Raw genomic sequence first — 12,213 nt, forward strand, 5'->3', positions numbered from 1 at the left:
GCAGGCGCTGCCCGCTCCGCGCCGCTCCCGAGCCCGGCCGGGGGGCGCGCACCGCACAACGAACTCGGCCGCGAACGCCGGCGGTGGGGACGGACCCGAGCTCCCCGCCGGGCCGGAACCCCGCCGTGCCGTCCCGGGGCACCCGCGGGGAGCGCCGGGGCCGAGCGGGGGGAGGGGGGTGGGGGTGGCGGTGCTCGGCGGCCACTCACCGTCGTTCCCGTGAAGTTTAGCAGCATCGACCCAGTGGCTCCAGGGCTGCCCCAACATCGCCTCGGGGCTGGGCAGGGACCTGCGCTCCCCGACGGCCGCCATTGCCGCTGCGGTGGCGGCGGGGCCGGCGCCGCTCCCGCCTCCTCCGCCTCCTCCCTCGCCGTGGCGGGGCCGCCGCTGCCGCTGCCTGGCGGCCGCGCCGCGCTGCTCCCTCCTGACGTCACCCGCGGCCCGCGCCGACATTCTTTCCGCTGCTACAATGTAACGAGAAAAGTCAGCGGCCGCTTAAGGTGGCGCCCCGCTCTTAAGGCAGCGCCGCGGCGCTGTCAGCCCGCCCGCTCGCTCGGCTTCCTCCCCGCGGGGGAACCTGCGGCCCTGCGGCGGCGCCGACTCACCTCTGCGGCGGCCCGGGGGGCAGCGCCCGGGTGCCCATTATTGTGCGGGGAGCGCTGCCTTCCTCTTCACCGTGTAGGTGAGGCGCGCCTGTGTTCGCGCTAACAAAGCGGCGGAAGGGAGCGGGGGCGAGCGGGGCTACGCCGCCTGCCAGGCGTGCCCCGGCTCCATGGGCCGCCTCGCTACCTCCGCACCGCGGCCCCGCGACCCTACAAAAACAACGGCCGCATCACAACCCCGCCTGGCACCCGCTGCCCCGGCCAGGGGGGCGGACCGGAGAGCGACGCGGCGGGCGGAGCCGGGCGGGCGCGCCCCGCCCTCATCCCGGTCCACCTTAAACCCGGCGCCTCCTTAAAGGCAGCGGCGAGCAGGAAACGCGCTCCGGGCGGGCGCTCCCGTCCCGTCCCCCCGGCTCCTCCCGTCCCCTCCCCGCCCTCCGCGCTCGCCCGGCACCGGGGGGACACCAAGCGAGCTTCCTGCGCGCTGCTGCCCCCGCTATACCCGAAACCTGTCTCCCAGGGAGAGGGCCTTCTCATTGTTATTCCCCATTTCTTTTTTAAACAGCTATTTTTTCCCCCCTTGCTTAAACTTTGCGATGACGTCGTGCCGTGTCAAAAGCGAGGATTAAAGGATGCCGTCGTACCTGCTAACTCTAAGTAACAAAGTCTTCGCTTTGCAAAATCAAGTTCTTTGATTAAAAACCCTGGGTTTAGAATTCATTTATTACAGAGTTTTCTCCACTAGAGTGTTCAATACCAATGTCAAACTGTCAGGCAACGATTTCTCACCACACTTGATGCCACTGCCAGTAACAACATCCTCGAAGAACAGCTAAAAATATGTAAATCTGATGTGCTGTCTCCTCTACAGGTACTCGAGAGCACGGGACTGGCACTGACAGTGGAACTGCTGACAGATCCCTCACATGTATTTGCAAAACCACAGCAGAAATCAGAACAGTAAATAAATTTGTTTAACCTGCAGAGGTGCATATACACACAGGCTTACTAATTTTCATTTTCTATTTCAAGTGTGGGACTATACAAGCTAGAGATGTTTCTTTCCAAATTTATGCATATAAAAGGTCTATAAATTCAAGCTCATCACATGGAATAGCATAGGCTGTAATTATAAGACTAGTTTCAGTGTTCCACCCAAATGATAATTTATGTCACACTCAGAATGTGTCTCGTAAAACTGCAGATTAATACAGAGCAGCTAGCATGATTTTTCTCTCCTCCTGATCAGCTTGAAGTCTAACTTAGCTCTTCATAAAAGGCCAACACCATAAAACTTAGGTAAAGAGAGCAACACTGACTTCTACTGCAGGCATTTGAAGCAGAATTAATTATCAAAGGCCATCAGCCTCTTGAGCTGGGCCCTGATGTTTCAGACAGTTACACTGCCCTGCCTGTAGCTTCCCAAAACTCTTCATCTTAGTCTGAATAAAGGTGTTCATGGAACTAGAGTCTAAAGATGAATGGAGTGCATTATTGTTTGATTAATTATCAAATAGCATGCTTTATAATATGGAACACTACGTATAATTAAAGCTAAGAACACCACTGGAAGAAAAATGTCTGTCAGGTGCTGAACAGCTTCTGAACATAAACCTCAGCTTTTTTTGTGGTGTAGAAGCCAGACAGGAAAAAAGCCTATGCCTGATTTCTTCCAAGCTTAGTTCTTCAACAGTGCTCCACAAATGGAGTCTAAGATAGTATCCATAGCTGAATGCAGACTCCAGGCATAGGATAAAGCAGGTTACAGACAGATCTATATTCTCTGTGCCAAATACTCTCATTTATATGACAAACTTCATTCATGCAGCTTTCCTTTATCCTGGAGTAAGCTGTCAGAAAGCTGCCTCAGCTGCAGTTTGAAAAAGAAACCTTGACATGTCCAAGTGTCCATCAAATTCATAAAGGGTTTTTCTATTATTTACTTTACATAAAACATAAAGCAAATACACTGACAAGTGACCAGAGTCATGGAACACCATCACCTACTCTTTAACAGTGACAGAGTTGACCATGGCAGATCAATTTCATCTTCACACATCACATGATTCTTTTCTTTAAACATTACCAATGTATTTACGTCAAATTATGCAAAAAATGGCAAAATTACATCAATTAACTAACTACATTAACAAGCCAATAGATTATAAACTTCTTAGTTTCTAAAACTGACACTCATCAAGTCACTCAGAAGTGCCTCTTGCTTCAGGAGTGCCAGCCACACAGGTAAAAGCACATGCCACTGTTTTTTCATACAGCTCTGGTTATCCCCTTTCTGGCTCTTCTCTGCTCTTTCAATCAGGCTGTGGCATTTTTAGCCTCCCTCTTTCACAGCTTTTCTTCTTTGCCTATATATTCCCACTCAAGATCTAATTCTGCAGTCTGGGCCTCAGGCTGTCCTTTTGTAAACCTTCCTGTGCTGCAATATTTTCTCACTGTGCCGTGAGTACATCAGTATTCCAGCAGAGGGAGGGAAGTGGCAGCAGAAGGATCAGTTCATCAGTTCAAGTGCACAAGACCGATTAGTCAGACAGCAGGAATAGGGGCAGATGAAAAACTAATTTTACAAGGACTGGAAGTGGCGAGAACTTTCTTTCCTCACAAAGTCATTAGGCTGAATACATTGTTTGGGCTCTTTAAAGCACACTAGATCAATTTTCTTACATTGTTTCCATAATGTTGTACATGGATGCATTAATTATTTTAAGGAAAAATAGGGAAACCCCTGAAAATCCATCATGTTAGAAGTAGATCAGAATTGAAAACACATGTACTTTAACAGAGGTGGCTGTTACAAATCTGAGACATCTGGTTAGAAGAGCTGTCATCTAAAGCTCCTTTGGTGGTCAGCAGAGAGGAAGGAATACTTCTGGGCTCAGTTTGGTCCCTCCTGGTGCAAACCACAATTCAAAGAAGCACTTCTCTTCCCACTGACCCCCGAAGTAGCCATGGATGACCACGCATATAAATTAGGCACCTGCATTACACATCAAGAGTTAAGTGGGGTGAACCTGGCCAGGAGTGGGGAGAACATTCAAGTGTGTAAAACTGCCTAGAAGCCAATACTTCTCTTTAACACAACAAAAAGGAGCTTGGAAATGCCCTTGGTTCGTTCTAAGGACTTATCTGAGGAAGCAAAATAGCCCAAGCAGTAGCACTGGGACTGAGACAATGTGTGAAAAACCATGAAGTGCTCATACCTGTGAATGAGAACAAGTATTTGGAGAACAGAGAGAAAGCACGAAGAGGAGTTAAGCTCAAAGAGAAAGTAGAGAAGGAAAAATATGAGGCAGGAAAACAGCAGAAAACAGTAGATGATATGATGCAGAGAAAACAGTCAAATAATGATGTGAAAAAAGCATAAACAAACAAAATATATATCATAGCCTGCAAAAGCAAAGAAAAGAGACAAAAATAGGAAACAAAACATACAGAAAAGGAAAACTCAGTTTTAAAGCTCACTAGGTAGATTTAACAATAGATTAAACATGGCTGGCAACACTATGATTAAATGTTTGCCTACAAACAGCATGCAACTGCTGAAAACTGCAGCGGATGGTTATTTCATGGCATGACACTGCAGGCATTTTTCACCTGTACCAGCAGGTTTCATTCTTTTGCCAGGTGGTCCGGGAAAGCCGTTCAAACAGGGAACACCTACTTCAGCTGTTCAGTTAGAATCTGTATGACAGCCTCTGTATAGGACCTGAGATATGACAGCTCTTAACTGGAATGAAAAAGGAAGGATGAATCTGCAGCCGAACTCTTTTAAGAGCAGAAGTACAATGATACGATTCACCGATGATTTTCCACAATGGAAGTGAAAGGATGTGAGAGTTGAAGTGCAAAGGGAGAGACAGGGAGAATCCACGAGGGTGTCACTTTATCAGTACTCAGAAGAAAGGAAAATACTGAATTCACAAAAAGTCTGCCAAGGAGAAGCTCTGAGGGGCATTATGGCAGCAAACGAAATCAAGTTTATCCTAGCCAAAGGTATGAAATGTCTAAGAAGGGCATAAAAAAGTAAGAAGAAATGTCATTATTTGTTGGTAGGTGGGATTCAGGATGAAGTGACAACTCAAGAAGCTGACATGCTGGAGTCCTGACCCTCCCATCACCTCCTGCTGAAAACACTGGAACGGGGAGCACATTCTATGCATTTTAAAATGTATCTCCAGTATGAGAAATGTAAGACTATAATTGGGCAAGTATGGGAGCAAGAGATAAAAAGTGCACATAAATCAAAACATCCAGATGAAGACAGAACTACCTAGCCATAACAAACAGACCATTTAATTTAAGCCTCATTATGGCAAAATATTAATACGCTAAGGAAAACACATTATGGTTATCTGTAGTTCACTCTGACATCCAGGAAATCAGCAACTTCTCCCTTTACAACTACACATAGGATTGTGATCCTGCAAAATAATACTAATCATAAGCAGCACACAATAAAAAAATTATATAAGAAATCATGCTAGTTTATTATCTTTTTTCCCATAGATCCTGGGAACAGGTTGATGTGTATAATTTTATTTATGGGTTGCACTTCAAAGGTGAAACTGGAGATGCTCAGAAGAATTGGAATACAGCTACTTTAAATGCTGGAATATAAATTATTGTGCATACCTACTGCAAACCACCTGTACCAGGGGAAATAACAATATTATTAATATTAGAGGACTAACTTAAGGGATCCTTTTCTGAGAAGAAAGAATTGGGGAATGGAGGCTAATAAGTACATCTGCAAAGAATGCACTTATACTCTCACCCTGCATTAGGGTGAAAATGCAACAGATGCCCTTATATGTTTATCCAAACATCACAATGACACTTTTACAAGAAATTATCAAACAATGTTATTACCATGCATTAAGAACCTAGCAAAAGGCTACAATCCTTTCCTTCTTCAGTTAACTTTCAAATATATCTGTAAGAATTCACAACACAGTGATCTAAAGCAGAATAATGAATAGAGGAGGACAGATCTTTGCCCTGCTTCATGCCACCATATACTGTCAATTCTTGAAGGGAAATTTACAGAGAAAGCACTCTATAGTGATACAAAGTTTCCAACTGTTAAATGTAAATAGGCAAACCTACACAAAATACACGCAGTTAATGATCTGGAAATCAAACTAATGTTTACTAATTTTACATAAGGCATTGAAATTACCTTTTGAATTTGGAAATGTTAAAACTATTTCAGCAACATAACTGTGCAGATGAATCATTTTAATCAGAGGACTCAAACAGGTATGACCTTTCAGATTCTCATTATCCACAGAGAATATGATATTACAACTTAGAATTATTCAAGTACACAGCTGTTCAGGCCAATTGTAACAAAACACTAATGCTGGATTTCCATTTATTGAAACCAAAGCACTCGATGGGGACAATTTGGTACAACTGATCTGCTGGAACCGAACTGCCCTGCAAGGTTTCATAGCCCTGCCTGGTTTCTTGCCAGTTTAAGACTCTGGGTCCAAGCACAGCTCACAGGACTTGAGTTTCTTGAAGGGAAGCTGCTGGGGCCCCATAACTTCTGATGTGCTTTAAACATCAAACCAAGGATCCTAAGAACCCTGGCACAAGGAAATTTAAATTTAAACTTTCTTCTCATGTTTGACTGCTGATGCTTTGCTGATGCTACCTGCTCTGACCACATCTTAGCAAGTTAAAAACAAAATATTACACAAATTGGACATGGGCAGGTCTATGGGACTTGACAGGATGCACATGAGGGTGCTAAGAGAATTAGTCTGAAAGGTCACAGATGTGGACCATGAGATTGCCAGCAAACTGGCTAAACTGCTGTGCTCAAAGGGTAGGAATGGCTCAAAATCAAATGGCAATCAGTCACAAACAGAGCTCCTTGGGTATCAATACTGGGCTCATTCCTAGCCAATATCTTTTAGAATTATCTGGATGATCGGAATAAATACATTGTCAAGTTTGCAGGTGACACAAAAACTTGGAAAACAAATAGATCCACCTGAAGTATCCCTATGCACAGAGATTGTGACAGGCTGGAAGACTGAGCCACTTTAAGAGACACATTAAAAAACTGGACAGGGTCCAGCAGAGAGCCAACAAGTGATTAGAAGGTTGGAAAACTTCATGAAAAAATTTAAAGGAATTGAGTTCATTCAGCCTAAAGAAGAGAAGATTCAGGTAAGATGTAATCACAGTCTTCCAAGAAATCAAAAGTTAGTTATAGATGAAAGTAACTCTCTTCACAAGGAACAAGGTGTCAGGGCAAGAGGCAACAGGCACAAGTTGGTTCTGAAGTTCTGTCTAGATACAGCAAAAAAATATTTACTGTGAGGACAATTTCATATTGGAACAGGCTGCCCAGAGAAATTGTGAACTTTCTCTTGCCAAAAATATGTAATCCTTAGCTTGACCAGGCCTCAGATAACCTGTCTTAAACAGAAGGTTGGACCAGATGACATCCAGAGGATTGTTCCAATCTAGACTTTCCCAGGATTATACGAAAGCCTGATAGATGTTGTGACCCTATTCAGTGATGAGGAGCAGTGATGAGGAAGTAGAAAGAACAAAGCCAGTTTTTGCACCCAGACACTCTGGGTTCACTAAGACAGCCACCTCTCAGGTTGCTGGAAAATCCAGGGAAGCATTTTGCTATAAAAACTTCAGGTATTACAGCTTCAAAAGTTACATATTGCAAGATCCAGACAGTAACAAACATTCCTCACAATTCTTGAGCCCAGGCTAACTCTGCCACTTAAATAAGCTCTGCAGGCCAGATCCATGCTGACCATAATGGCCCTTTCTGCTGCAATCTATTTTAAAGCATATTAAAAGATGATTTGCCCAGCAAATACTGGCCAGGCTGTAATAGTCTGGATTCTTCATATCTGTGCATAAGAGTGAAGTCTTTTTTTCATGGAGTTAAGCAAAAATATACAAAATGGTGAAATGCAGGTGATGACAAAGAGTAAAGATAAATGTAAGGGAAACAGAGAAAGAAACAGATAATCTTTAAATGAATTAGCAGTACCTGATACAATAATCTGCACTAGCAGCCCTTCAGACAAAATTTCAATTTATTATCATAATTTTCTCTAACATTCTGCAATGAACACTAGTCATGTAGTATAAACACACTGTGTTAGGCAACTGTACAGTCTTATCTCAGATTACAATTCCACTTTCTGAACTTGTAAAATAATAGGACTGATGCAGGTGGTAGGCTATGGCATATGCCAGAGCCTAACAGCCTTCAAATGCTTTAACATATCATGGAAACGTGTAAATAGGAAAAAAATGTTATTCAGAAAAAGAAGATTACTTCTTCTAAAATATAAAAAAAAAAAAATTAAAATATTGATTCTACTATATTCCCCATCTGCCACCATTTCCTTTTCCAAATCACCTAATTGATTGAAAGATATAATCCAGCTTAGTTTTATCTTTTTAAGTTTGGCAGTTGCATGCCAAGTTGAACTCCTTCTAGGTTAACTTCAACGTCACTTTATTTCCCACTGAAACATACATTAAACATCTGCATTTAAAAAAAGGTCTCCCCACTGCATCTGGTAACACTTCAGACTTGCTTTGCAGCCCTGCTAATATTCTTTTCTCTACGTTTCTCACATCTAGAGATTGAGTATCTTATGCTTAAGGAAAATATTTGGTTAAGCATGTCACAGTACCTTGAAAGTATGGTGAATCGCTGGGTTGATTTATCAATTGATCTTCATCTGTTCAGATTTTGGAAGCTTTTCCTAACTTGTACCTGATTAATTCTGAAAGAAAAGAAAAGAAAAAGAGAAGAGCACTAAAACATTTGAAACCTTAACTCCATTTCCTAACGATGAACGTGTCTATTTAAAAACGGATACAAACCACTTTATCAATTTTACAAACACAGTTTGTGCAATGGATTTCAAACTGAAAGGTAAGCAGGGAGCTGTTATGGTGTGTTCTGTCCAGAGCAGCTCTCTAAATGGCAGCCTGACATTACCACAAAGGCATGCATCGGATGAAACCTCAATCTTCAGCCCAGTTCCCGCACTCGCACCGACTCTCGCTGACCCGGTTCCCGAGCACGTGGCTGCGTCCGGATCACTCGCTGGAAATACCACAGGGCTGGGTTTTCTGCACGGGGTTTTTCTAAAATGCAGCACGACCCCAACAACAGGGGCTCTCAGCATGCAGCCACTGACAGCTTCACCACCATGCCACAGAACATGGAGAGGTAAAAATGATCCCTCACGTAATCAACATCAGGGACTATCACTGCACCACCCATGAAGAATTTAGAGAAATGTACAGAATGAGGCCTTCCCACAAACAGGACCTCTATCATCTCAAGCTCAGGTTTTTAAGATCCTTTCATTCAATGCTTATAAACTTGTTTATATAAACTAAACTTACTCCCAGTTTGCTTTGGTTTAACATAAATCAATGCCAAACCGGTTAAAGCTAAACCAAAGCCCTGTTAAAACTTAGAAAGAAGTTCAACTATTTTCGTGCACAGGTTATATTTAAGATCAATTAATTGATTTTTACAAGTGCTTTGAAATTAAACTGGTTTTTTTTATCACTAAAAAGCCATGAAGATACATATAAATTACCCAAACTAGCACTGGGACTGGATGACACTTCACGGAAAACTATTAAAGGACTTAAACTATTAAACGCCTTAAAGGAGTAAAGTCCAGACAAGAGGAATGCAGTCCAAGAGGGCACCCAAGCTGTTCCTCAGTCTGTAGGGCTCTGCTCCAGTGGAAGGTGCCAAATGAAGCTTTTCCTGCCTCCTGGCTGCTCCTCTGGGAAGATGTCTGCCAACTAAGTTTATATCTTTAAAGTCTTTTTATGCACTGAGAATAAACCCCTTTTTTCATCTTTTCCTTTAAACTGCAGTAAAGCAGATAATATTACCTTGACTGAGATCCTCTAGAGATATATTTACTATTTCTAACATTGATTCTGCTCAGTGACATAGCTGATCCTAAGAAGAACATCCTCACTTAATTGTATTCTTGTTACTGCATAAAATCCAAATTTCTCTTGTTTTCAGTGGATAGGATTTGAGAGCAAGTCCAATTTTTTTTTCTCCCCTCTGCAGGCACTGTTTTGCTTTATGCTTAATAGAAGTGATCCTTAGTAAATTTCTACATTAGTAGAAGTCTCAGAAAATGCTTGTTACACATACAAATCTCACTGAATACTGCAGTATAAAACTTTCTCTTCAACTCCTGCTGCTGCCAACTAAGAAAATGCAATGCAGTGTTTACCAAAAATCCTTTTAGTCCTTTAGTAGTTTAGGACAGGAGACTCTGAATTGGTATGGATCATCTCCTTCCCAGCAGATCATTCAATGTTTAGCCTCAAAGTCCCAAGACCTTTGAGCATATGACCTACCTGCTGGGGAAGTAATTCACTCCTCCATCCTACCCCAACTTCTTTAGGGGATATGAGAGCTTTGCATGCAAAATGCTCTCTCTTTTATCCTGATATAAATGTTACTTTTCCATAAAAGGCAAGTTCTGTTGCTTCATGCAAAAATGAAAACAAAATCTATAAAGCAGAAGACATCTCCAAAGACTTACAAATCTAGAAATAGGGTAGTAAACAAATGGACAAGACAAGAGTGAAGGAAGGATCAGCAAAAATTTTATTCCTCTGTATGAAAGATCAGAGCATACTATGTCACCACCTGTGAATTTTGCTGTAGGGATTACACCTGCAGTTAAGTTTGAAAGAAGTTAAAAGACTAAGTCTCAAAAGAATAAATTGACAGCTTAATGACCCTTTAAAGAGAACTCTTTCTCTGGTTAATGGGTGGCAGAGAACAGGAATGATTCTTGTTGAGAATTTACAGCAGGTCAATTACAACCACAACTGTCAGCAGAGAGTAAGGCAAGGAAGTCATGGGATGATTGAGAACAAGCCAGGTGGAGCTCCCTCCTTGGCACCCTGGAAAAGGGAGAGCTAGTTGAAAGGTGGGAAAATGACAAAAAAAGCCAAAGCAGCAACCCAGGAAAATGGAAAAAGGCCTGCATTTCCAAACCAGTGAAGCATTATGTCACTCTTGGTGCCTGACTATCAAAGAAACTTGGACAAAATTGCTGTTTGACAGTTTGAGGAGTTACTGATATGCAAGGCAGGGAACCACAGCCCGGCAGAGCAAAAGCTACATACCCCAGCCAAAACTGTATCTACGCAGATTACATGTCATACAGGCAGAGTTACAATTACAAATGCATATTATCCATTTAGGAGGAAATGCATTTACATGAAAATTCTAATTGCAAATCAACTCATTAAAATACAGAAGATGGAAATGTATGTGATAGAGCATCCCTATCTTTTGAAAGCATTAAAACTAATGCCTCAGCTATCCAAGGTCCTTTAACTCTGTTTCTTTTCAGGTGCCAGAAATATGCACCAAAGAATGTGCCAAAATTTTGGAACACTCTTTCCCCTATGTTACCTACTAAATATTCAAATTTAAGCTAGAATACAAAGGCTATATTTATATAAACAAAGATGTGGACATGCAGGGTATAATCACACCCAGCTGTAAGTCTGGGGATAACCTCACAAGATCCCACTCTGCCCCTTGGAGAGGCAGGAGCAGGAGGGGTGTGCAGGGAGCAGGAGCAGGGCAGCAGCAGGCCAGGGGCTGCTGTTATGGCCAGCTGGCAACTCAAGGGCCAACCCAGCAGCCCCCAGGCTAATCCTGGCTGTGCTGGAGACTGACTCTGAACCCCCCAACTGCAGAATCTCAGGGGGTCAAAGATGGAGTCAGAACCACCTGTTGCAGAATTAGCCCTGCTGGTCTCTCCAGGAGACACAATTCTTCACATCTTCATAGCTCCATTCAGAGATTAAATACCAAACTTCCATAAACACCAGTTGCAAAATTACAGCTTCTCAAGATTTCATGTATTTCCTATGTATACCAATAGCAAGTGTTTCTTAGAATTACCTAAATATTTACTATTATTTGTGCAAACACAAATGCAACAGAATATTTGGTGTAAAATATAATAATGATACAAGTTATTCTGAAACAATTTCAAAAATAGGTATCTTAATTAATAATGAGAAGGATCAAACTTTAATAACTAATCTTTTAGTTACTGCATATCTAATACCTTAATCAATGGAGAAGCAATAACACCTTTTGGATAATTGACAAAAATTGCAAAATGATTATGCACAGCAAAGTGCACTTGATGGGTCTTAACTTTGACTACTGTAATTTTCCTTTGTCTAATGACAACAGGCAAAGACCAGCATTCATTATCTTCCTCAACAAATCATGCCATCACTGATTTTATCTTTCAACAATTTCTCTTTTAACTTAGAAGTCTTTTGCAGCAGCAAGATTAACAAAGTCATAAGAATCCTTTGCATATTCCACTTCAACAATTTAAGTAAAACCACACAAAGCATTGAACAGAAAGATAAAAAACATATCTCATTTCAGAAATAATGCAAGATTTTCTATATGCAAGTATTTTGTCCTATATTTCAAAACACCCACATCTTGCAGTATTATTTATGCCACAGTTTATTTCAAAGTTCAATCCCCAAAACACATTATCTT

General features: G+C 42.2%; 1 protein-coding gene across 6 annotated transcripts in view; it reads right to left on the reverse strand.

The window, feature by feature from the left end:
* Window positions 1-12,213, reverse strand: part of ATXN7 (ataxin 7) — an 86,579-nt gene that overhangs the window by 59,653 nt on the left and 14,713 nt on the right. The window contains exons 2-4 of one of the 6 annotated variants that reach the window (XM_038149319.1): window positions 8,306-8,398; window positions 606-812; window positions 210-464 (exon numbers count right to left, since the gene is read on the reverse strand). In XM_038149319.1, coding sequence (XP_038005247.1) covers window positions 210-453 — 244 coding nt within the window. In that variant the 5' untranslated portion in view covers window positions 454-464; window positions 606-812; window positions 8,306-8,398. Of the gene's footprint in view, window positions 1-209; window positions 465-605; window positions 4,157-8,305; window positions 8,399-12,213 lie in introns of those variants that run through there. The other 5 variants (XM_038149323.1, XM_038149320.1, XM_038149324.1 and 2 more) reach the window with 5 other exon arrangements.

The sequence above is a fragment of the Motacilla alba genome, chromosome 12, assembly GCF_015832195.1.
Source record: "Motacilla alba alba isolate MOTALB_02 chromosome 12, Motacilla_alba_V1.0_pri, whole genome shotgun sequence".
NCBI classification, from domain to species: Eukaryota; Metazoa; Chordata; class Aves; order Passeriformes; family Motacillidae; genus Motacilla; species Motacilla alba.